The 27,708-nt window shown below is 31.8% G+C and overlaps 1 protein-coding gene across 1 annotated transcript; it reads left to right on the forward strand.

The window, feature by feature from the left end:
• Positions 1–505: 505 nt before the first annotated feature.
• Positions 506–27,708, forward strand: LOC106071528 (uncharacterized). The gene is made up of 13 exons (XM_056005870.1): positions 506–730; positions 8,429–8,661; positions 9,234–9,396; positions 10,967–11,300; positions 11,693–11,907; positions 12,110–12,184; positions 17,053–17,268; positions 18,187–18,417; positions 19,634–19,734; positions 21,074–21,166; positions 21,352–21,371; positions 23,391–23,565; positions 26,590–27,708. Exons 1-13 carry the CDS (start codon positions 693–695, stop codon positions 26,697–26,699), a joined length of 2,004 nt encoding a protein of 667 aa, XP_055861845.1. The 5' UTR covers positions 506–692; the 3' UTR covers positions 26,700–27,708.

The raw sequence follows: 27,708 nt of genomic DNA on the forward strand, positions 1-27,708 counted from the left end.
CAATAGTTATAATGCTTCATGGAAGAAGTTAGATGATAGAACTAATTGAAGCATAATTTCCTATATTTTAACATGCTATTTCGCTATTTTTTACGGCCTTTCGCTCATTATGACTCCCGCGAAAATTGCGTTCGCTGATTAGGTCCGACCCCTACCGCAAGTTGACTTGAATTATAAATTTAATAGCTGATATGGAAAAAAGATTCAAATTTAGTTTTATCGCCCAATAGCTGAGGAGTCCGCAGATGTTTTCATTTTTTAAATAAGTTTAACCATTGCGGAGTTAAAAATTCTAAACTAAAAACTGGCACAAAAGCGTTCGTCATTGGTCCTTTCCCATAGATCTATATTCATATGGCCATTCTAATTTTAGTTTTTAGGTTTTTTATTCACATCTTTATCTGGGTTGACCTGCATTTCCGAAAAACACGAATGTCTACTTCCGTTTATTAAATTTTATCTCGAGATTGTCAGACGGTTAAAAGTTATCTAGTTTTCTCACCATAATTAGATCTAGCTAGATTTAAGTCTATCTAGATCTTTATTATATATACTAGATTCCAGAATAATGTAATCTGATAAGGAAATCTTTCAGAAACTTTGCATTACATTCTACTAATTTAAATCTAGACACATTATTTAGATCTCATTTATTTAGATCTAGAATTTTATAATAAAATAAATTATTATAAATGCCTCAAGAAAGAGGGCAACGTAGAAAACACAGCAGGTAACCAACCAATGTCCAGTTGAGTTAGATCTATCTAGTAAGACTAGTAATAATAGCATCGTCTAAATCTAGAGTTAGAGATCTAATCTAGATCTAGAATCTAGACTTATAATAAGGCTGGCTGCCTGGTCGTGCGGTTTGCATGCTGGACTGTCGTTCAGATTCATCGATCATTGATGGTCCCGGGTTCAAACCCTGCCCGGTCCCATCCCCCGTCGTCCTGCGGGAGGTTTGGACTAGGAAGTAATTATCTTCAACTCTGAAGGAACATCCGAAACATATAAAACAAACTTACAAACAAACATTTAAAAGATGTCTAGATTCTATGATCTATCACCTAGACCTCTATACTTATTAAATTAAGTCTTATACTAGATCTAGATCTAGTAGAACTTAACTAGGGTAATTTTTGTCTACCCACACAGACCCAACACCCCCTATTTTCTCAGTTCTGGATATTACTATTATTATTAGTAAAATGGGCCTTTATTAGTTTAATTTGACAGTAATGACAGCTACAGTCAGTATGGGTATGGCAGGCAGAACTAGCCTACATAGATCTAGATCTATAGTAGGTTCTTATATTTTGGACACTCCATCGAATTCTCCTTCAATGAACGGGTCACTTTTTTTGTTTGTAATTCTTTTGTTTTTATGTTTGGAGAAAAAATCGACGTTTCGGGACTGCGCATGTCCAATTTTAGATAAGTTCAGGTAATTTTGTTCCGTTTTTCCAAAGCAGATGGCAGTTTTTTAGATTCTCAGTAACCATGTAGGTAAAGCTGTTGTTTTAAAGACCAACTGAAGAGGTTTTGGGGTCGGACGCGGAAACCGGTGTAATACTTTTTTTTAGTTTCATAATGCTTAAAAAAACATACATACGAAATATTAGACATATATTCTTTGTAATTATTTAGATATAAGCAATTTAATGTGCATTTTAGGGACTATTAAATTTCACAATCTCGAAGCCATTCGAGATCAGTATTTCCCAGACAACCAAGGTCGATGACGTAGTTTAAGGGAAATTAGGTCAAATTTTTCAGTTTATGGCTTAGTTTATTTCCCTATTCCTTTTTACTGGAATGCCAGTTTCTGAAAACAAAGGCGACTAAAACACACCAATTTATAAAAAGTGGATGTTAGAGTTGGGGAAATTAGGGCAAATGACGCAATTTATGGCTTTGCATGTTAGATCTACTGTTTGTCGGCTTATTCTTGGTCTAGTCAAGCGAACAGCGTTTCAGCCCACGCAGTACCGCACGCCTCAATTCGTTTTAGTCAAGTTACGCAATTTATGGCTTATGTTACTGCTTCAGGCGTATTCTAGTTCTACATCTACTGCTTTTGATCAAGAGCTAGATCTTCTTTTCTCAGATCATTAATGATGTATGAAGTAGACCTAAATTTAAATTTAATTAGATGAAGTCTAGATCTAGTAATAGTAGTAGGCCTATTGGATATTTAGAGATTAGACCTATCTATATAGATAGATCTATGTAGACTGATCCGATCGAGGTGCTGGGCCTAGATCTAGAAAAACACAGTTTAAAATTATATACTCTATCTATACACTGAATAGTGATTATTAACCTATAGCCGTCCCTAAATAGGCCCGATATGGGGAAAGAACAACATTAATTACAATGTTAAGCTCATTCAATGTAGTTATTGTAGTACACGATTATATTTAGTTTGAATCTATAGAGTCACAACCTCGTACAACACTAGCAAATAGCTTTAACCTTAACCTAGACTTAAAGGTAGTCTGATTTAGATCTACTAGATCTAAATTTCTAAAAACAGGCAAAAATTAGACCTAGATCTACCAATTCTATATTATTATTAATATACGAAATATGGATTTTGTTACACTCTTACTTAAATAGTTCTATAAATCTATATGTAAAAATTGAATTTTCATTTATCTCACAAATAGAATCATTAGATAGTTAAGTTAGCAAGTTAATCTGTAACTGTAACAAAATTTTAAATTGTGTTTAGACTATAAATAGAAGAGATTATCCTACTGGAAAAGGAGTTGTTTTTTTTTTTCTTTTCTCTGGGAAGTGGAAAATAAATTGTGGCATCAATATAATATTCAGTAATGCATATAGGCTACTGTTGATGTAGTTATGCAACTCATTTTATTAAATTTTAGTAACCCAATTATTGCCAGTTAATCACTGAATATATATATATTATTGTTATTAAAAAATGCAGAGCTATTCATAATTTAAAGTGTTAAATAAATAAGGCTGGCAGTCGAGTCGAAAGATTAATGAGGAATGCAGTATTTTCCATGGCTACGCAGCCCTAGCTGGTGGTCAATTTAAATGTTCTTTACGACGTCTACGTCTTCCCTCGGCAGTGGATTTTCTTTTGGCCTCTAATGAGTAATATCTATTCCACCTTGCAATTTCTAATAAGTAGCATCATTCGAAGAATGAGATCCAACTCTTATTTTTTTTAAATGTAACCCCTTTACAGATCAAGTCATCATTGCAATGGACATTGAAAACTGCAATAACATAGAAATGACCAAATTTCAATACGTTTCGAAACGCAGAAAGTTGTGTGGTTTGCGCTCCGAACTGTCTTCTCTGTGGTCTCAGGTTCAAACATTGACCACTGCCATTAACTAACATTCTGCTGGAGTTTTGGGCTATGACATAATAATATTAAATCCTGATTCGAAGCTTTGTCTAAACTTAGCAAGTGAAAAGGAACATACTAAAATAATGTTGTGTGTATAATGAAGGACTCTATTAAAATGTGATTTTGTATTTACATTTATTGGTATTTATTATATAAAATAAAATTGTAGAATGTTTCTGTGATTTGTTTCAAAATAGAAACAGGGAATATTAACTCTTCTTGTATTTCCAAAATGATGAAAGATCCATCTAGTAAACTTGTCTGTATGCCACATGTCATATGTTTTCTGTAAAATAGATTTTTAAAAATTTATTTATTAACATTTATACTTAATTATGTATACATATATATAGAACTAGTGGTTATATATATATCTTATATGTTATACTGATTATCTGATCTAACATAAACATCTAACTCTTATTGTTCTTAATAATAATAAATTACTCTACTCTAGGTCTAGGCAATCTAATATATTTCAGACCAGGGCCGGTCTTAAGCCACTGCAACCTATGCGGTCGCAGTGGACCCTGCACTTTCATAGGCCCCACGCTAATTCTAGGTGTAATTGTTAAATTGCAATATATATATATATACACCGGTATAAATAAAACCTGGAAATCTCATGAAAGCTCATAAAAATCTCCTGAAAAATAGACAAAATTGTCATTTGTGGGTGTCATTCGTTCCGGAAAACGCTAATCCTACGTGCGATAAAAGGCATTGTCAGCTTTTATGTAATAAAATGTAATAATCAGGCAAATTTTCACTTTAATCGGAAGTTTCCATACTTTATTTACTTTAAAAGTGACTGGCTTATTAATATGCCATAGGTTGCAAAGTTCGTAAAGTAAAGTTAATTTGATCGTAATCTTGTACTTAGTAAAGATTGAATAAAATTCAAAGTCGAATTTTTTTAAAATACAAAAGCTTAATTTCCATTTATTTTCCTTATTCCCACCCAGACTAGGCCCTGCGCAATCAGTTTCACATAAGGCCCCGCAATCGTTAGGACCGACCCTGTTTAAGTTTAAGACTTAAAGACATGTCACATATTTAATATTACCAATATAAATGATGACTTATTATTTTTTAGATCTAAAGTCTAGCCTTATTAATAAGTATAGTAAGGGCTAGTAGAGGGCTATATTAGAATTAGATCTTTTTTATAAATATATTCTATAGATTTAGCTTAGGCTTTAGGTTTAGTCCTTGACTAATATAATATAATATTTATTTATATCTATGAATAATCTTTATGCTAGGACACTACTCATTAGGTCTTACTACTCTTACAATTAGATCTAGTTACTAGTACTATTACAGAGATATACAAATTCAAGCATTAAAAAATGTTGGCGACTGGGCTTAGACTTAACATAGATAGAGGCTAGTCTAGATTACTCTAGATCTACTTAAATCTACTAGTTTATAAACTATTACTCTAGTGTCTCTAGTATAACTCTATTAGTATTACTACAAGTCAAAGTCAAGTATTATTATTATATAAACTAGATCTAGTGAGTGACTAGTAAAAGTGTTAGAAGGCCTAGCTAGAATTAGATCTAGAAATAGATAGATCTATCCATTTAGTTTTGTTATAATAAAAATTATAATAGACTTATACTTTTAGTATACTAGTATAGTTTATTATTATAATTTATAGTAGATCTAGAATCTACTACTATCTAGATCTAGTCATAAGTGACTGTCTACCCCCTAGTCTAAGTCACTAAGCCTAAGTCTAAGTCCTATCTATTAACTATTAATCTATCTATAACTATAATAATTATTATATTAAATAGTCTGCTCTATAATATATTTAGAAAAAGTAGAAGACTATCTCCAGGGCATTTTGGTGCATTCCATGATAAGTATCATTTAAAATTGTTTGACAGCTAGATTTAGATAAGTATATCATCTGAATCGCTATCAATAACGTATCCAGCCATGTCTATTTTTATTTACATCTTCTCAGTCCATTACAAGACGTCACTTCCGGTTTCGGCCATTGAAGCTGATTTTCAAATCTCGTTATTTTTTCCACTTCCAAATTACTTTTTCTAATATAAATACGCTTTTCTAAAATCTCAAAATTTTAGGAACTAACTTTGATGCTATCTACTGTCTGAATCAATCGCTATCTCAATTTCGAAAAAAAACTCTTCAGTTGGTCTTTAACCTCCCCCAGCAATTCATACCCATATAAGGGATGAAGGCTATATTATGAGCCTGTTTGATCGTAGGCTGATGGGCATATCAAAATAAGCTTCCAAACATCTTTAGAAAGACATTCCAATCAAATTTATGCCATTAGGGGATGATTAGCTGTTAAATAAAATTTAAAAAGGGGGTGTCAAATGAATAATAATGAATTCAGCTCATTCTCCTTCCTTGGACACAGCAAAATCGTAATAAGAAATATGTCACTATTATTGGGATTAATAAATCTATGATTTTTTCAATGAATAAACATGACCTAGATCGAGATATCTATAATATAATATATATAATTTATGAATGAAAGAAAAAGGGTTAGGCTGCTAATTTGAAGCCAGAGACCATGCCCACTGTAGGTGATCACTCCAGATGAGCTGGCAGTGAGGAGAGGTTATATACTAAGCGTTTAGTGTCACAAACTATCCAACAGGCAGTGAAGGGAAGGGGGAGAGAGTCATGAAAAGAATTATAAGCATCTATGGGAGGAAGGGGATGTTAAGGTGTCACAAAACGAACATCCAAATTATGAAAACAAGAAGCCTAGTTGAAAATATCATGTTTATTAAATTATAATAATTAATTTATAGATAATCTATATAGATTTATTTGTCTGTTTTTACACATAGATTACATAGGTATATAAATAATAAACTATAAACTATAAACGATATATATATATATATATATATATATATATATATATATATATATATATATATATATATATATATATATATATATATATATATATATATATATTCTATACATAGAGTTACAGAGAGAGAGAGAGTATATGAGGAAATAGACTATAAATACATATTGCAAAAGTGAATCTACTTCTTTTAATACAATCTAAAAAAAAATTAAGTAACACAGATATAATTTATTAGCAATTACCTAGTGGTGTACAATGAAGGTGCTCACTGTCCAAGTGAGGAGAAAGCCCAAAAACTGCGTTCAATATAGGAGCATAGAGTGACCCACTTTATTTTAAAATAAAATCTTGACTATGAGTGGTAATTCAAAGGAACACAGCTATTTTTATAGTCCTTTAGTTGCAGAATAAGAATCTGCTTTCAGTTTTTTTATAAGTTAAACCTTCACCAAATAAAAAAAATAAAATAAAAGTTTGACCTAGTTCCCGTAAGTCGGTGTTCAGATATAAGAATCTACTATATATCCTATAAAGTATAATTCATTAATTGTCTTTGTGCATGCTCAATTTCAAATTTCATCTAGTTCAGACACTGAGACAGATTTTGTTTTGTACACTCTGAAATACAAGGGGGCACTGGTATGACCTACATGTCACTTTTTCTCCTCTAGGACAGAACAAGGGAATGTCCAGAGTTAAGGAAATTTTTTAGACCATTGATACATCAGCTAAACAAAACCTATCTAAAATGCTTCTAAATAGGCAAGGAAACACATGCATAACATAGCCTATTTGTAAATAGGGGTTGTTCCATAATATTCGTTTGTCTCTATCAATAATTAATGGCATTAATGAACGCTCTTTATATACTATCAATGACACTAACAAACTCTATTTTAATGTTGAAAAAGCATATCAAACTGAAAGGGGTGTAACTCAAGGCAGGGAAAAAAAAATTCTTTGATATTGTAACATTTTCTTACATAATTTTATTATTAGCCTTAGACTTAGATTTTAAACCAAGTTTGTGTGATGAGAATGGGTAAAAAGAAAGGGAATATCGCTGTTGGGTAAAAAGAACGGGTCAATATCGCTGCCTGTGGGTACTTACAAATGTAAACATAGTGCTTATGAGGCTAATGATGGGCTCCATTTAAGTTGTCTAGCTGGCATGTAAGAAGTCAATTATAATTATAGCCTACTATAGCATGTTCATATTTTTTTTTACATATATATATATAATAATTATATATATTTAGATCTAGATTAGTGGAGTGTTCATATGGCAGAGTCAGGTGGTACTTAGATCTAGATCAAGTAGAATATTATAGATCTATCACCAGCTAGGGCAGGCCTGCAGGGTTTCTTGGGGCCATGTTTGTCAGCCCTGGCACACTAATAACACACCTAATCTCGAATGTAATGTATATATCTATAAAAGTATAAATAGTGTAGTAATTCTATACACACAGATGTAGTTAGTTTATTCAGTGCTTAAGTAGGAAATACCATGTACTGATGTAGTGCAACCTCCCAGTCCTACTGTACAAATTATTTTGGTTCATATCTAAATGAGTTTTTACTAGTTATGAAATTGTAATCATATTGTAAATATCTGATATGCACTAGGACTCACTAGGAGGTGTCTATCTAAATAAAATAAATATTCATGCTTTTGTTTTTGTTGTTAACAAAAGTCAAGATCTCTAGTATATTCTAGTACTAGTTCCTAATCCAGATAATAAATCTAGATAAGATTCTAGTCTACTTCTCTAGAGTCTAGAATCTAGGCTAGTTTAAACAAAAAAACCTGGAAGATTAATGTTCATATTGTTTTACTTTAATACACAAAATTGGTTCAAGCTAGTCTATATCATGGAACAATAGTTTTTATTTCAGAATTTTTCTTTTAACTTTTTACTCATAATACTGAAAATACTGATATATCTATTTCCATTTTGTCTGTCTATGACCAATTATTGTGTCCAATGCCACCGTTTATTTACAGCGATAACCAAGTAATAATAAAATCTAGAGATCTAATTTATTACAGTGCCACTCGTATTTAAAAATTAAAAAAAAAAAAGATTTAAATGACATATTTACTAAATATTATTTTTTTTCACAAGTGAATGTGAATCAAATAAATTGTGATTATTTTTCAGATCTTTATCTCCTGTACCGAACAAACGAAGTTGGCAAAATGATGGTGCCACTAATTTGGGTGTTGATGCTCGAAGAGCACAGCGACCCAGATCTCCACAGAGAAGAGATAGAAAGCATTTTAAGTCACCTCCCAAATTTCATGATCGCAAAGATTATCGCCCTTCCTCATCTGGTGACTACAAGAGTAGATTATCGCCTCACAACCTGAAAAGGGCTAGGTCCCCATTCACTGGTCAGAGATTTTTTTTTAGCTGTTTATTTCAATGTTCTAATTTTTTAATGATTTAAAATTATTATTTTTTTTTTTTAACTGAACTGTAGATCTAAGTGATGGATTGAAACATTTTGAAGATTCTTTACAATTAAGATTATAAATATAAGAGATTATATCTTTTGACCTAAGCAAATCTTTCTTGATTACAAGTTTAAGAATCATCAACTAATGACCTGTAGTACTGATGAAATAAAGTAAACTACTTACTTTGGCCAACAGTATTATTTAATTGTCTCTTGGCAAGCATTCAAGCCTATTGCCTTTACTATGCCCTAAACTTAGTCCTATTATATAAAAGCTAGGTTAATTCAGGAAGGTTTTGAAATCCAGTATAAAATGTCATCTCCATCAAGTTTTTAACTCAGTCAAGACCTTCTACACCTTTTAACTAAATGTATTTAACCAAAGTACAAATAAAATTATTAACATCAAGTTAATATTATTTTTAGACACTTTTTAAACCTATAATGAAACAAAATACTAATAGAATTATTCTAAGATAGCTATTTCTGTTTATACACATGGAACAGGTCAAGGTCAGGCACCCACATATTCAAGAAATAATTCATTGCCCCATGCTAGAGATCATTCCCACAAAGACCACAGGTCAAATAATCGTGATGAAAGGTCACATTCTCGACTACCTCCAAGGCCATCTTCTCCTAGGCCAGTATCTAAACCTTCCAACAACAGGTCAGAATTTTTATCTTAAGTTTATTTTAGTATTCATTCTCATACTATTGAACAACTAGTTAAATAATCAATAGAAAACATATATACAATCTCCAGGAAACAAGAATGATGTTTATTTTTAAAAAATTGAAAAAAGATTTTAATTTCTTGTAGTTTTTTTCTCAGTCACCCAGGGTTTGTAGGGCACCTAAAATCCTGAAATTTAGCAAAAAAAATTTTTGACAACTCCTTAAAATTGTTACCCAATATTTTTTTTACAAATACAATTTTGCTTATTTCTTGCCAAAAAAAAATGTAAAAACAAAAAAAAAAGCTGAGTGTTCAAGCATTCTGATCGCATCATTGACTGGCTATGTTAATGAGCTGACCTGTCATGTGAGTACATCGCCTTTCACCTATTTGTTTGCTAAAGGAAAGAAATGTTTGTTTCCTATCATTGTTTCAACTGAAGATGTGATAGATCTAGTCTGTAGTCTATGCTTAGAGCATTATCAGCCTAACATGCACACTCTTCCGGATCTCCCTCACCAATAGAAATTGTGCATTGAACTGTTGTATAGGCTAATAGATATATATAGAAATAGCAATACTTTTTAGTTTGTTCAGTCTGTTGCCCATCATTTAAAATGCTGTCATTTTTTTCCGCTGTCTAAAAATGCAGTTATTTTTTTTAAATTATAAGATATCTTTTCATTAAGCCTATATTTCCTGTGCACATTCCACAGCAGCGCCACAGCTGATGACGTTTATTCTGTTCTAAATGGGATGTAGACAAAAATTGTATGATCTCCACAATCAAATACTAATAATTGATATAAAAAATGTATAACCAATAAACATGGCCTAGAGAAATATATAGTTTTAGTTTTTTTTAACTCTTTCTCTCCTGACCTCATTAATTTAAATTAATATTTAATTTTATAAACTTGACTTTGTGTTATTTGAAAAGAGCATTCATTTCCTTTTAATTCTATACCAAATACATTTTCTGATAACAAAGTACAAAGTTATTGAAGTTTAATCATAACAGGGTAGTGAAATAGTAATGAGCAAACTGAATTCCTTCGAAATGTTGAAAAATAATAACGGAGAGAAAGAGTTAAGTGTTCAAAACCAATTGACATTTGATTGTTATTATATAATGTTATGGCTTTCTATATATGTTTGCCATTGTATCACACACACACATACATACAATACATCATATGTGTCAAACATAGCCTTAAAAAAAACTCCTAAAATCTTCATGTTATGAAAAATTGCTAGTAACCTAGTTCACCACATTGTCCAGTCCATAGTTTAAGTAGTATTTCCATGTTTCTGATCCAAAGTTATCCTTTCAGGTTTATTCATTTTTTTTTTTTTTTTGAATAAAAAGAAGGGGAAAATAAGATAAAAGATTTGGGGGGAAAATATGAAAAAAGCTGATTAAAAAAACAACTTATAACATTTTTCACTCATTGACCCAAAGGTTTAATCATGAATTGTTAAATAGTACATTTAGATGTGTGACTATTTTGTCTGGTGTAAAGATTAATTAGCTTTTTAAATTTATTCTCTTTTTTTTCAGAGATAAACACAATGACCAGTTTCCTAAAAGTACACAGGGCAGTGATATAGGGGATAAAAAGAAACACCGAACATCATCTAGCCCACCTCCCAAACGAAACAGGAGTGCAACTCCCATCGGGGCTCAAGTGCTCAAAAAAGCTGAAACAAGCACACAGCAGAAAATTTCAACCGAGAGGAAAGTGAGCTCTTCAGGGAAAAAGAAAACGTCGCGTATCACTCTTCACAAGAGGTTCACATTGGAAGATCAAGAGCCATTTGAGCTGGAGGAAAATGTTACCATTGCTATTTTACGCAATCCCAATGCAGAACCTTCAGAAGATGTAACTGTCAAGGTAAGATGAGATTAAAGAAGGTCTTTATCATTACCTTTTTAAAAAATTATTTTTATCTTTTACAATTATTTTTTTTTTAATAGATTGCAGTGAATCTTGCATGGAATTTTATTATAAATAATTTATATTGTCAAGAGTGCTTTAATGTTGTAAAAAAAAAAATATATGTCTTTAAACTTCACATAAAATAAACTAATGTCAAAGCATAAACAAAGAAGTGTTTCAATGCTGTATTGCTGTAATTTACAAGTGCTAGTGATCCATAATTCAGACAATATTTAAAAAAAAAAGTATCATCTTACTTAGCTATGCAGTTGTAACTGAAGCTCTAGCGTTTTGAACATTTAACTTAAGATTTTCTTGATTTTCAAAAAAAAACTTTTTTTTTTCAGAAAGTTTTTGATGCTTCGCTCTTCAAAATGGTTCACAAGAAAAATGAAGGTAAAAAACCAATCTTTGATCGAGAGGAAATAAAAGTGTGGCGTCATGATGAGAACCTTACGGATGATCCAGATTTTGAACGCCGTCTGGTGAGAGTTAAATCTACTTCCTCTGGAGCTAAGGCTGCTTCTGACAGTCTTTCAAGGATGTCACCAGATGTGATTAGGTATGTTTATAATTTTATTTTGGCTTAAACATCCCTGTAGGTAGGATTTAACTTGTTTTTTTTTTAAATTATTTATTTAAATATCTTTTTAAAAAATTTAAACTCAACTAACAGATTATGATTTCAATGATATGTGATTATTAAGCAAGGTTGAAATGATGATGGAGCTAATAAAAAGATGTTTCAATTTTTTTCTTTTCAGGAAAGCTTTTGGACTTCATATTGGTGTTAGCTCTGGGAGTAAATCTCCTCACAGAAATAGGGAACCACAGATAAGGTAAATATTTCCTAACTTGTACCCTGGAAGGAAACTGGTTTGAGAACACTACACATCCTGAACACACCTTCAGCACACTGTGACAGTAATGAGCATTGCTTGTTAAGACCCTGAGCACCAAGCAGTGAAAACCAATGCATTTTTGGTGAAATATAACAAAGAGCTGAAATGTATTAAAGCTCATTACTGTCAAATAGCAAGAATATCACAAGGAGTGATTTTAACCACATGATCTGACACTTGGACACAGTACATTTCATGTCCAAGAAAAGGAATTACAGAGATCCTACTGTTACAGATATAATGTTATTCATGAAATTAATCTAAGCAGAATTTATAAAAAAGACTACCAGATATAGTAACTCAAATCAATCAACCACCTGTAGTTGTCTGTGTGAAATGATGTCAAAATCTTGGCACTGAACATTATTTTGGAGCATTTCAAATTGGATGCTTTTCAACAAGAAAGAAAATTTAAATTAGAATTTCTAAATAAACCTCTCCAATGGGTGTAGACAAATTAATATTGATGATCTTGCCTGAATTCACTATGTAGGCATGACACCAAGTGCTAATAGGCCATTAACTTAGAAGTAAACTCTTCACGAGTATAGTATGAAGATTAAGAGGATAATAGCTATATTTTAGGAAAGCAAATACAAAACAAAAACATGCCAGACAGTATGTTTTGGATGATAAAACCAAACAAAAAAAAAAAAAACATCTAAGAAAGCTTAGTAGTGCATGTTTCAAGCTCCAAAGCTTCAGAAATGATCTTTAATATGATTGGATTAAATAGCTTTGTATTTTTCACACTATAACAAAGATGGGAATGTCAAGAAGGGCACTGATATGTTAATGAGACCATAATCTGTTTGGACAGAGTACAGGAGCTGGGCTGACTGCCGGTAATAACTGTCTTGGGATATTAACATTACTGATATTTCTGGCTGCAGTTCTTTTATCTATCTTGATTATTTTACTACATGGTAAGATTACTAGTTAACTGACAATGGTTTATCTATTCTGTGGTTGCCAATTAGCAAGGTGACTGATTCTGAAAGTTAAGAAAAAAGATGAACATTTTTAATGCTGATGAGGAAGTTTGTTTGAATGAAGAAAATCAAACTCTGTTCACTGACATACATCAGCATTCAGTTGTTGTTTCTGCTTGATGTTTTATAATATGTACTCTCAAAAGAGACCAAAGTGAGATTATTTGAGAAAGAGTTTTTTTTTTTTTTATATTGGAGGAAATTAAAAAATGAAAAGATATTTTCTAATGCTGTAATTTAAACAGTTCAATACGTTCAATAACAGGCTTCAATAAAGAGATCTTCATAAAAACAAGTCTGCAGGACGTGGCTTGATTGCATCATATTGCTTCTTGAAGAGCACTCTAGATGAATAAACACAAAATTCCATGAAGTACTTTTCAGTTAAAATAGTGCATAAAAAGATGTTGAGATGTTTTTGACCTCTTTACTTGATTAATGAAAAAATTATCAAGTATAAATCAACTTCTTTTGAATCAAAAAACAGTTTACTATCGATCTATCCAAACCATATCTGTTTGTGACCTCTCTTGCTCCACAACTTTGTCAGAAAATATGCTGGTATTTTCATTGTTGCTCAATATCAGAGGCTTATGGAGATGTGATGAGAAAAGTCTGAACAAGTCTAGATGGAAAAGGAAAAAGAATAATTCAACTTTTTTCTGTGGTAGGAAGTTAACAATGATCAGGTGGACTTGGAAACATCAGAAAATCAAGTAACATTATATTTCTCAAACATGATTGCAACCATATACCATATTGGACTGACAACTGGTTACTAGTCTGACATCACAGATCATCTAAAGGAAGAAAATGTGCTCTGTGACTGGCAGTTAGAAAATGAAAATGATAATAAAACTTCAAATTTAAGAATCAAACAGATTGTTATCCTCATTTAAACTAAAAAAACAACACATAAAAATTTTATATCATGACATCATCATGTAAATCAGGTGATCAAGACAAATCATTTATAAGTATTTGGTACTGTTAGTAAGCTTCTAAAGAAGAAGATTATATATGGCAAGTTTTATGCCATGGTTACAATTGGCTATAATTGACAAAAACATACAGATATACACTTGATGATGAACACATGTAAAAAGGAATGTAGACAAGCTTACCATGTCAACCAATCAAGTTTACAGCAGCCTCGAAGCTTTCATTATGACTTTGTCCGGCTTGCCCATGAAATGTAAATATCTCATTAGAAGATTGTTTTAGGAAAAGAAGTTACCAACACTTTTAGATTCTGTTATTAAATGAATGTAAAAAAGCTGTTACTGATGCACTGAAGAAAACTTCTGACATAGAATCATAATGTTAATATATAATACATTGTAACTGCTACAAGTTGAATGTGGTACAGTTTTATCTTTTCACCAAGTCTAGATAAAGAAGCCAAAACAGCAAAATATAATTCAAGAAAAAAGATTTCAGCATCTTTTAATTGTTAAAAGAAACCTGTTTGGACTAACTCTTAGAATCAACAAGGTTCATAAACTAAATCTGTTCTCTTGTCCAAGATTATTATTATATGTCCAGTCTCTCTTGGAATAGATCAATGCTCCACTACATTTTGTAGCTTCGATTTTGAAAAGTAAAGCTATCAATACTGCAAGCTTAACTGTACTGTTGGACCTGTATGTGTTTAATCAAGTCAGTTATGTACAAGTTTGAGCTGTCATTGACTCTTTAGATCTATTGACTTTGTGGCATTTGAAATCCAAAGACTCACCCAAGTTCAACATTGGTTTAGTTAAATATTAAAACACCATTGGCCACAGTGTGTCCAACAGTAAATGATTATATCAGATGGCAGATGCAAAGACCAGCTTCTTTTCTGTAGCTGCTTCTTAGTTCTATAATCATTTGATTGGATTCAGAATTGTTCTTTGAGAATTAAGCCCAGCAAACAAAAAGATTTATGGAGAGAACTTTTCTGCTTTTCAATGGCCCCTTCATTGTAGTCTGAAAGTCAAATGGAGAATTTTATTTTATCATGTTAATTATAGTTGTACTAGCCCAAAAAACTACTCTATTTTAATGCTGGATAACACAAATGAACATAAGCAATTGGGAAAAGTGAAATGGTTTTGTTATTTTCACAATTATTTCCATGGTTTGTAGTAGTTTGTAATATTTGGGTAAACACAAATAGACATATCTTTGTTAATGATTATGGATTGGTTTAGAGTCAGATTGAGAATTGTTTAGTGTCTAATATTGAAGATATCATTAAAAAAAAACAACACATTTTAAATTTTTGCTTAGGCCTTCTCTTAGAAAATATCTTAATCACAAATAGATCTAGAAATGTTTGATAAATAAATTTGTAAACAACGTAGATGAATGATACACTTTGCTGCACAGTAATAAAGATATAGACATTGAGAAACTTTGCAATGATAGTTCTTAATGTTTCTAGAAAAATTGTAAACTATATGGAGCTGAATATCACACAGTTTTTCCTTGGTAAAGACTGCAAAAGAGCCTAGAGTTCAGCAGCAAAAAGCTGAAGAAGAATTGAGCTGAATCAAATAAAAACTGTGAATGAAAAAAAAAGGCATTTTTTACTAGATATAATGCAATGCATTTGGCTGTATCCAAACAGTGAAGTAGGAAAAAAGGTCATTAGCAGTATGATGTTTGAAGTTGAGATAGATTAAGAAAGAGTTCAGCTAAATATTGACAGATTGGCATTGGAATAAGTTCAATCATTGTGGTTAAAATAAAAAAGAATAGTTAAATGCAAGCTTCATTTCGATGTCTTTAAAAGAAACAAGTCAACATCAAGCTGAAGTAACACCAAGCAAGATCACTGATGGAGAGCTCAGGAAGTGTGCCTTACAATTTGTACACCATGATGAAGAAAATATGTCTCAAATATTGAAAACATGTTTTGAAATGTTCTAGTTCAAATGGCTACTCGGCATTACAACCTAAGAAATAAGTCTGATCTACATTTTTTGTTTGAGTGAAGTTTCATTATTCTAATGTGATTGCAAAGAATTTTGGTCATAATATTTGCCTCCACTGATGGCTTGTGATGTAAAAAAAATAAAAATGTCTAGCTGTACAGACTACACCCCAAGACAGAAATGAGAATCAAGTGAGAATGCAACTATTAAGATGTGAGGAAAACTGACTTCAGCGCAACTATGCTTGAGACTGTTTTGTCTCCATCTTTTGGTCTGTGTTTCAATGAACACTTGATACAGCATCAAGATTATGGCATGGGAGGAAAAGAAAAAAACAACTGCATACACTTCCTATGATCAGAAGTAGTGAATATGATGCAGGTCCTACTTTATGATTAGCCTGAATAGAAGCTGTAACCATCCATTCACCTAAATAACCTCATCCACTGCTGCTGAGTCTCCTCATCCAAGATTGATTCACACATAATATCTTGCTACTGGTCACCATTAGACATGTCCAAATAGGGGGGTCAGGTTCAAATGTAAGTATATACCTAAACCCATCTTTGTTCACATTAGAGTATTGAATGTTTACATGTGCTGACGAACTTTGCTAATTGAAACTTGGAAGTAATTGATTAAAAAGATCTTAAGATTTTACAGTGTCTGGCATTAAGGGGAAGATGTTTTTAAATAGTTTTTTTTTTGTCAGTACAAGCATGTTTGACTTAATCTGGTTCAACTTTAATTGAAATATGTAAGCTGTAAACTCTTCTGTTTATGTTGGCCTTATTTATTTGTAATGCTTAATGTTAGTTTTTGTCTCTTTGTATTGATGCCTTATTGAAATGAATGTTATATATATTTAATGGTATTTGGTTGACCTTTTTAGATTGGATCCAAAGCCTGATCCCAGATATGAATCAAAGTTCAAGGAACAGTTGGAGAGAGAGGAGATGAGGAACAGAAAGAGGGGGGATGAAAAGTTTGGTGCATCTGAGAAGAGAGGAAATAAGATGGAGATGTTTGATAGGAGGAGTGATAGAGGCATAGAAGAGACATATGATCTGCGCCATGCTCTGGAGAGGAGGCGCAGTGATAGGGGAGAGTAAGTAGATAGATCATAGGAATTTAGGATTACATGTAAATGCTTAAATATGCATTAGTGTTGAGCGTTAAAGTGTGTTCTATTACATTATAGACAGTTGTGTTACATTATTATTTATTGACATTAGAGATAAGCATTGAAGCATTTTATTTGCGTTGTATTTAATAAGACATGATGAGTTAATAAACAGACTACCTCTAAGGCTTCATAGAAATGCAAGCTGAGATCAGTGTTTCAGCATGGCTTTATGCTAAAGTCATAGTTTCGTGTAGCATTGAAGAGAGCTCTTGTTCGGTTAGCCTAGATAAGTCTTAATTTCTTGCCTAAGTATTTCTTTAGCAAATAAATAGGCTCTTCTATTTTTCTTAGAAATGATGATTAAAATTGAAACTTTGTACTTTTCAGATAATCAAACTTAGCTTCAATTTAGAGGCAAACAAAGAAATCTAATCACATTTTTTTCACCACCTTCAGCTATCCTAACTGTTGAATTGTTAGGCCACCACACAAAATTTGTGGGCCATCTCTCTGTCCATTCCTCTGTCTTTTGCTGCTTTCAATGCCAGGCCTTTCCATTTTTTTGTTTTCTTCCCATCGCTTTCTGTTTGCCTCTTTTTCTTTTTCCTGGTACTATTCCCTTAAGGAAGTTCTTTGCAAGTCATGAGGACCCTGTGATATGACCAATGAGTTTAAGCCTGCATTTTTTTACAGTAATTAGCAGGTCACCTTGGAGTCAAATGCAATATTAATCCTGTTTCTAATTTATTTTCACTTCATTCAAATTTACTATTTAAAAATTATTTGATTGAAAGCTTTTTATGTTTTGAGATAATGAATGGTACCTTATCAAACAAATTTGTATCCGCCTGTTTGATCACTTAACTAGTCAACTAAATAAATCTTTTTTTGTTTCTTCAGGGGCAGTGGATTTAGAATAGAAGTACAGCATGGCGACACAGAGCCTGGCACTGAGCTGTACTACAGGGAGGATAATTCTAGACAGTTTGCTCCCTCATCAGGGTCCAGAAATGTGGTGTTTGATCAGGAGAAGGACACCCGGAGATTTAGTAGTATAGACAGGGAGTCAAGCTGGGATAATGACAGGCGCACCGTCAGACGAAGAGGGCGTGGTGGCATGGGTAGAGGAAGGTATTAAACTGTGTTTCTTAACTATTTTCAACATTTAAGAAATGTTCACTAGTTTTACTCCTTGAATACTGGAAAATCACAGGAAGTTGTTATTTTATAATGTGCATAATGTTGTGTATACATGTTTCCAATATAAAGAGTGTATCTTATGTATGGGCTTTCTGGGGGAAAAAAAGAAACTTACAGACCTGCCTACCAAAAAAAGTCCAAATGCGTAACGCTGATGGTCAAAATGCGTATTTTGGCACCAGAATGCGTAACACTTACGCGAACCACTATTTTGTCATATATATATAATATTAGAATCTAGATGTCATGATTATATCTACAATCTAAATCAATACAACAGTAGAGATGATATCTAGACTAGATTCGGATCTATGTCTATATAATAATAATGAATATAATCTACTCTAGATCTGGGCTCAAGAGTGTTACCGATGCCGTGGATCCGCTACAAACGTAGGTCTACTCCAAACTTTCGTAGGCCTACCTTCATCCTTGATCTAAGAATTTAATCTAGACTAGATGGTAGTAGATGTTATCGATCTAGATCTAGTCAATCTAAATCATACTGCAACTAAATTGGATCTAGATTGTAGAGTAATGTAGAGACGCATGACATAACGTAATCATCACTTGTAATGTCTAGCAAGATCTATTCCTGTATAACAAGTTATCTAGATCTAGACTAGATATCTACAATGTCACTCAATGTGTTTTGAATCGATAGAACTTCGATATTTTTTTTCTATACAAATGAATACGGGAATCGGGGATTCAACATAATTATTTTCTACTAATAAACTTACAAAAAAAAAGTCACGTTGATGTATCAGCTAACTGATGGTACCAACCCGCCACTCCCTCACTCTCGCGTTCTTCATTTCTAGACTAAATCTAATTGCTTTTAAGAACCAATCAACGTATAGATCTGGACACAATGTGTTCCCCCACCTTTTCTGCTCTCCCTCCCCCTCAAGAGGACGGCTTAGTGTGACCTCCGTGACCGATGGTAAGCTAGGCAAGAGAAGGGGGGGAAGGATACGAAATGTGTAACGCGACGGGTTGAATGCGTATTTGCGTACTGACGGTCATTTTTGGGAGATTTTGCGTAACGAATATGCATTTTGCGTAACGGTAGGCAGGTCTGAACTTATGTCAAATCTTGAAAAAGGTAAGATGTTAAAAAACTTTTTAAAAAATGTGTGTGTAGGAGACGTGCTTGGAGTCCTGAGAGAGATGTTCTTGATGGAGACATGAGACGGAATGAAATGAGGGAAAGGCGACCAAGATACAGTGTTAGTCCATCTAGAGGTACAGCAAGATTTTCATTTAGCCTAATTTGTTTCAAGTCTTTTCATATTTATTGTTTAGGTTTCCTGGCTTACTATGTACACCTACACATTGTTTAGGTTTCCTGGCTTACTATGTATCCCTACACATTTTTTAAAGTGATTGTTTATTGCATTTTAAAAAACATTTTAACTCTTTAAAATTAATTTTAATCAAATAGCTCCTTTTTCTCAATTTCATGTCATAAGTCATAAGCAACGAGAGTTAATTCTTTTTAAAAAATTCAATAAAAAAAAAATAAAAAACACATTTAAAAATAGCAATCTGCCCATTTTAAAAGAATATATACTTTCAATACCTTAGAGCAAAGTAAAAGCTTAATAAATGGCTCAATTTTCTGGTTTGGCCTTATATACTGCAGTATCTAGACTTTGCATAAAAATTTTCAAAAATGTACTCAGCCATTTTTCATTCAATAACCATAGACCAATAACCAATAATCTTTACCAATATCCTTCACCTTTCCCTTAGTTGGTTTAGTCTACAGCCTTTCTTCATTCCTCTCGGTCTTTTGCCTTGGATAGAACCTCTTTCAATGGCAGGCTTGTGTATTCTTTCATGTTGTCTTCCCATTGCTTTCATTATCTGCCTCTTCTTTTTCCTGGTACTGTTTCCTGAAGGAAGGTCTTTGAAGGCCTTGTAATGTGGCCATAAAGTTTTAATTTGCATTTTTTTTGTTGCAGTAGTTAGCATGGATTCCAATTGTTGTAATAACCCTATCTCTAAACTCTTCATTTGTGATGCAGTCTTTAAATGTGATACCTAGGGTCTTTGTGTAGTACCTCAATTCAATAGCTAGGATACTCTTCTCTAGTTCTGCAGTCAGTGTCCAAGACTCACAACCATATACGAATATGGTCATGACCAGGGAGCACATCAGTCTGATTTTGGTGTCGAGGGCTATGTAGACTGTGTTATTTGGGCCATTTGTTCAGGTTTGGTTCCCTCATCTGAGACAATAGCTCCAAGGTATTTAAAACTACTGACACTTGTCAGCTTTTCACCTCCAATACTGATGTCCCTTTGAAAGCCCTGTTGGCGATCGGTCATAATTTGAGGGGTTTTCTTTTGGCATTTATTTGAATATCCTATGCTGTGGAAGTCTTGTCTATGTGGATCACCAAGTTAGCTAATTCTTCTTCTGTCCCTGTTAGGCCATCTATGTCATCAATTAGTTAAATTAAATTAAATTTCTTATTATAGGGTTGATTAAAAACCTACCATTTTTTCTGCATACACCACTGTGATTCTTGTTAATAAGATTTGTACCTTGTGATGCTTGTTATATTCTGTATATTAGCTTGGCGAGGAGGATTTAGAGGCCGTGGTCGTGGACGAGGCAGAGAGTTTCTACCTGTTGATCAAGACGTTATATCTCCTTCTAACATAGATGGTATGCTGTTTATTTATTGTTTAAAATTCATGATACTATGTTACTTGTGAACTATAAAAACTATAAAGATACATTTATTTGTGAAATCAAACTATTTATTGTAACTCTCCTGAGATTACTTAAATAACAACTCATAAATTCTGTTTTAAATGCTTCAATTACTTGTCTATTTTTTATACCTCCAGATTCTTTCAAGTATACACAGGTAATACACAGTTGTTCTTTTGTTGTTTGAATGTAAAGACTTGAATATAAAGTCTTGCTAATGTAACTAAATTACTTAGATTTTTTCCTCTCTGTTTGGTACATTTGTACGCAAGCTGTCTTCATAGACAATGGCCTCTGACAATCTGAAGTCTATCTTAAAAACATTACAAAAGCTCATTAATTACATTTTCTTCAAACAAGATAAATAAATGTGGGTTCAATACCAAACTTAACCCACGAAGCGTCTTAAGAAACTTTCTGTGGCGTTCGGGGAGTTTTAGCATTTTTTAGAAAATGGTCTTAAAATACCATAAAATGAAGGTTGATATCCATGTTTTATATATATTTTGAAAGGTAATTGGACAGCGAACATTAAAGATCATTTATTAAACACCTGAATTTACAGTTGACCCTGACCTAATTAGTATGATTGATTTTTTTTTATCAACAAAAAAGCTTGTTTGCTGATCTCTGTGAGAAACATTTTTAGAGCTATAACAAAAGTTATGTAATTGGATAGCCCATTCATTTTTCTTTATAAATATATATAATTTTGTTAAAAATGGACCATTAGATTTGAAAAAAAAAATTTTTTAGTGAATTGGTTACAAGTAACAGTGAAGGAAAAAAAATAGATAAAAATCGTTTTTTTTGTTCAGTTAAGTTAAAATAGAATACTGAATGCATAAAGAAATCAATATTATCATTAATATGCTTCAATCTATCTTAAAATGTCTTACATTTCACTAAATTTTGACTAGGTCTAGGTGTAGATCCAGTCCGGTCTCTAGTCTAGATCTAGACTTTAGATCTACGGACATAGATTCATCGGCCACTTCATCAATAGATCTAGATCTATTATGTAAAATATTCTCATTATTCCTAGATCTAAATCTAATTGTAATATTAAAAAAGAACAACTAAAATTATTTGAAACTTTGTTTTGTAACATCTCATGGACCAGGGATATTGCAAGAAAAATTCGCCGGTGAATAATCAGCATGTAAACACAAAAACAGATGGGGAAATGGGCTATTTTTGGATCTGACAGGAAGAAGAATGTCTAATAGATCTGAAGTTTAAAAATGGTCACTTTAAAACGTGGATTGGAATAGAAAATCAGCAATCTAAAGTCGGCCGATTATATCGTCCGGGACGCCACAGAAATGAAATGTCGGCCGATACGACGCTTCGTGGGTTAAAAAACTCTGCGACAAAGAGATTAGTCATTCAAAAAATTAAAATAAACGTAGCCAAAGTATTTAACACAAGACAAAAAAAAAACAAAAACAACTGAGCAGACAGTTACAGAGTGACTACATGTACAATATAATCTCTATGCATAACACTAGAAATCAATGGGCATATATTAAATAGGATTAAAAGATAATATAATGCCAAATAAAAATGAAACTAAATAAGAGAACAAACTGTTATCATAAATGACTCAAAATCAACATCAATACCAGTAAACTCATGTGCACCTCAAGAAACAGTCTTTGGCTCTCTACGGTTTCATATTTACATAAATAACCTACCTATTTTCATTATTCATGGACAAAAGCTATATTATTAGCAGATGATTGCATAATATATAGAACAATAAAAACAACACAGAATACGAAAATTTTACAAAGAGAAATAGATGACTTACAAAAAACAAATGAATATTCAAGTTTAACTTGAGTAACACCTTTAGTTAAATCACTAAACTTAGAGATACTCCAGGACAAAAGACTAAAAAGTAAGGAAGCAATTTTTTTTTTGAAAAACAAAAAGAAAGAAAATATTTCTTTAAAAAAAAAAACATTAAAAAAATTACATTAATAAATCTCACTATTTTTTGTAGTGTAAAATGATAGGAAAATACATGCATAAAATAAAAACAAATCTTTTGTATAGGTTGAAGACAATACATTTAAGGCTCCATGGCTCTATCATCAATTTGTTTTAACATATCTTGAAATGAGCTAATTAATAAGTGCAATGGTATGATAATGCTTTTTTTTTATTCCAGCATGATGACAGAGACTTGTCTCCCAAGCCATTCAGAGGAAGAGGCCGGGGCAGATTTCCATCTAGGAATTTTGGGAGTAGCAACTTCCGCATGATTAACCGTGGAGGGTTCCGTGGCAATGGTGGCGGACGAGGTTTCAGGGGTGGATACAAGGGAGGATTTGGCCCAGACAGAAGTAAGTTTAAACTTTAAACATGAATATTCATTGTGTTTGTTAGATAAGTGCATTTTTTTGGAGCAGGTTTTTTTTTTTATTGAATGCAACAAATATACATGTGCAAGTGATTTTAAGTTTTATCTGTTTTTGTGTCCTAAAATCTGGAATTTAAAAAATCGAACCTTCCACTTTGATTTCAACTAAGAAGTCTTGGTTTATTGATTTAGCAACAATGTACTTAAATGCCTGTCCACCACATCCCATAATTTTTTAAAAACTAATAAAAACCATTTGTCTAATTGAAATTATATTTAAGATATAAGTTTTCCCAACCATAACACATAGTGGCTAAAAAGATATGTTAATGTTTTTTGTGACCCTAAACTTTTTTTTCTTATTTATAAATTTAAAACAAAAGTAAATTTTAACATTAATTGCACTTTGTCATTCTTTTAATGTATACTGTAACGGATGCATGTGTAATAAGATGTACTTGAAGTATTTCTAAAATACCTTGACAATTATAAATGCATGCATACCTTGTAAGGTGTATTACAGATGTGAGTCCAAACATGAACATCATGTTACAAAGAATGAAAAGGTAACAAACAGGATCAAAGGTTCAATAACCAAGTTAACTCCAGATGAAAATATAAACAATCTTTAATGCAGAATGGGCCTTATATAATACAACAATTATGACACTTTTCCTAAATTAGAAAATAGCTCATCGTTCACATCGTTTTGATTGGCCAAGGCTAGATCTATTCACTCTAATCTTCAAAAAGAAAACTCTTTAGTTTGAGAAGTGAACGTACAAAGTATAGATTATTGATTATTTAACCAAATTTACCTTCAAATGGGCGTTTTAAAAACATATTTAGAACTACACATCACTGTAGAGTGTAGTTGTAAGCCTTTATTTTAGACTGTGTTTAGAAAAAAACCTTTTAAATTACTATTAGAGGCCCACTTAGGTATATTTTTTTAAAAATTATTGTATGAAAACTATTAAGGCATATTTCAAGTAGATCTACATGTCTAATCTTTTATGTTCATTAATTATATTTAAAAGTACATAAGCACACACTCCACCTTGCCCACATATTTTCTAGATCTAGTACGGTAAAAAAACAAAACAAAAAAACACATTAATGACAAATAAAACAAAAAAGATTCTGTACCAATTTTAAAGAAACTAGCCATGAATATAAGAAAACAAAAACATAATTCAAAACCCTAAAATAAAGAGAGTCGGGTAAAATAGCTAGTTGTAAATAATTATGTATAAAATCTGGGTATATTTAAAACTTGAATATAGATTTAGGCATTTTCGTTATCGAATATTGATCTACAGTGTTTACAATGCCTATTCTACACTGTCATAATATAAAAACGTAGTAATAATCAAACTGATAATAGGTTTAGATTAGAAAAACTTATAGACAAGCGCTATAATTCACTAGAAATAGATTCTATTATCTAGATATAGCGCTAGATCTAGTATTACTTTAGATTACGGCATTTTACTTTGTTTGTAAACACTGTAGATCTAGTTCCGTTATGGAAAATGCCTAGATCTATTTTCTAGTTTTAAATATACCCAGATTAATAGTACTTAATTAACATGGTTTTAAGTAACATCATATATTAGATCTATTCTAGGCTTATAAATATCATCTGCAAAAAAGCATACTAGATCTGATAGGCTATCAGTAAATTAATTAGGTTGATTTCATTTGATTATTTTAAAATATTGTCTACAATTTAAATGTCCGTTTCTAATGTTGTAAAGATATAGATAGTTGAACTCGACTTTTATAAATATTGCTAAAAAATATAATAGCATCATTAGATATAGTTTTAAGTCTCCAAATATACCGTCTGCAAATAAGTCTACTATCAATAGACCTAATAGGCTTACATTTTTTTTTCATAATCTAGATTTTTAAAAAATCTCTTAATACTATATACAGTTTATAAATCTTAAAAAATTTACTTTTTAATAAAACGTGTCCTTTCTATCGATCGCACGTTCATTAACTTTGTTTACATTAGGCCTATATGTAGGCCTACCTTTTGTATTAATTACTGGTGACTGTTCTTATGCAAGTATGAATTAATGAGAGGAATGACATTCTCTATCGATTTCTTTTTTATAAAAATGTATATAAGTAGGCCTACATGTATAAGTAGCGCATAAAAAAAACTACCCAGATCTAGTAGAAAATACCTAACATAAAATTTACTAAACAAACGGCAACTTCAAAACAGAAGCATATACTTAAGAGTGAATTTGACGCGGAGGGTGATAAAAAATAAAATCATTTGTGATAATATCTTACTCTAATAAATTATATCTACTATAACAGCTTGTCTGAAAATGGATAAAGTTTTTATCGATCTGTTTATAAAAAGCCCCCCAAAAAAATTTCTAAGCAAACCGGGTAAACTACGCGTGTTTGAGGCATAAAATCCTTCTTTATCTCCATCATTTTATTTTGTAGGCATTGCAGGATGCGCGAGAACATGCGCAAAGAACCTGTTTTCTATATGGCTTTGTAAAAACAAACTTAAGGTCGTCGTTCCTTAAGTATAGTTCCATGGTCTAACAATACATATTTTTTTTGTGCTTAATATGTCTATTGTAATGCTCATTTCATATTAGTTTTAAAATTGTTATATTTTTCTTAGTGGAAATATTACTTGGAATATCATTACAAAAGGCATAAATAATATATTTAGTTGTTTTTTTAAAATGTTTTCAAACATTGTTATTTTTTGTAAACAACATATTTATGAATTATGATTTTTGGGAACATACATTTTGCTATAAAATTGAGAATCAAAAAATTCTTTTGCCTTTGACACAAATTTTGTGTCATTGAGCCTACTCCCAGTTACGAAAGTTAACTACTGAGTCTGTCAGTGTGTTCTGTTGATGATGTTGTGTTAGTTATTCATTGTTTAATGAAAGTTCATTGACTGGAGAAGAAAGAAATTTTTGTAAATAAAAAAATAAATTGTATATGTTTCTTTTAGGGTCAGTGGAAAGGCGCCCCACAAGTCTTGACAGGGAGTGGAAACATGACATGTATGATAGCTTACAGACTGAAGAGGAACAACCCCACAGCACGACACTTGTTAACTAAGACACAGTTGGATTAAGTTCGGCTCTAGTACCAATCATGTCTGCCTCTCACTCTAACACATAAACATGGTTTGCTTGTTATTGAGTGCAGATTTGTTTCAATTCAGGATGTTGCTTCCATTTGGAATAAAATTTACAATAAATCCATTTTTCTATTAGATGACAGGCAATCTGTGTTTCTCAGGAAGTGGCATAAACTGAATGCTAAAAATCTTGTATGCTTTTTTTTCCTTCAATCAAAATCAATGTCACAATAATTTCTCTTCCCATGCAAAAATAAATTTTAAAAAAATTTGATTGATTTTTATTTACAAGTCAAGAGTGTTGGAAATGTCCAGCTTTTTAAAACAAGTATTTTTTTAAATTAAAAATAAATTACAATAAGTACTCTAGTGGTGAACTTTCCTTTAAGATGTGCATCTAAAATGAGCACATCATTCTCTTGAATCATCATCCTAAAATCATAAAATGGTAACATCCTACCCTCCTCTGGGATTCTTACATTTTGTACATAATCATTTTAAATTGAAATGTTTTGAATGTTCAAGTTTAGGAATGGGAAAAACTCAAGTAATTATTTGTCTAATAAAAAGTATAATGTGAATATAGCTTGCTATTGTATAATAAACCATTCGTTCTGTAGATGATTACCAAGATAAAATAAAACTTGTTAGTGAGCACATATTTTAAATAACTTGTTGAATGTAATATGAATGGTGTTTAAAAATTTTCATTTGATTTATAGCTTTGGACTAATAGGTTCTTTAATCATTACAGCTTTGTATAAGAAGACAGTGAATGATGGGTGTATACTTCTGTTACACATTTCTTTGTATTTTTGGTAGAATGCTGCATGTCTGTTGTGTGAAAATGTTACACTTTGAGTATGTGCATGTGAGTGATTGGAGAGGATTTGTCTACAGTTATGGCTAAGTTTTACTTTTAAAAAAAAATATGCTTCTAATATCATGGGTCAAAGTTCAAGCATTAAATGTTATATCTTTCTTTTA

This window comes from Biomphalaria glabrata, chromosome 12 (assembly GCF_947242115.1).
Source record: "Biomphalaria glabrata chromosome 12, xgBioGlab47.1, whole genome shotgun sequence".
NCBI classification, from domain to species: Eukaryota; Metazoa; Mollusca; class Gastropoda; family Planorbidae; genus Biomphalaria; species Biomphalaria glabrata.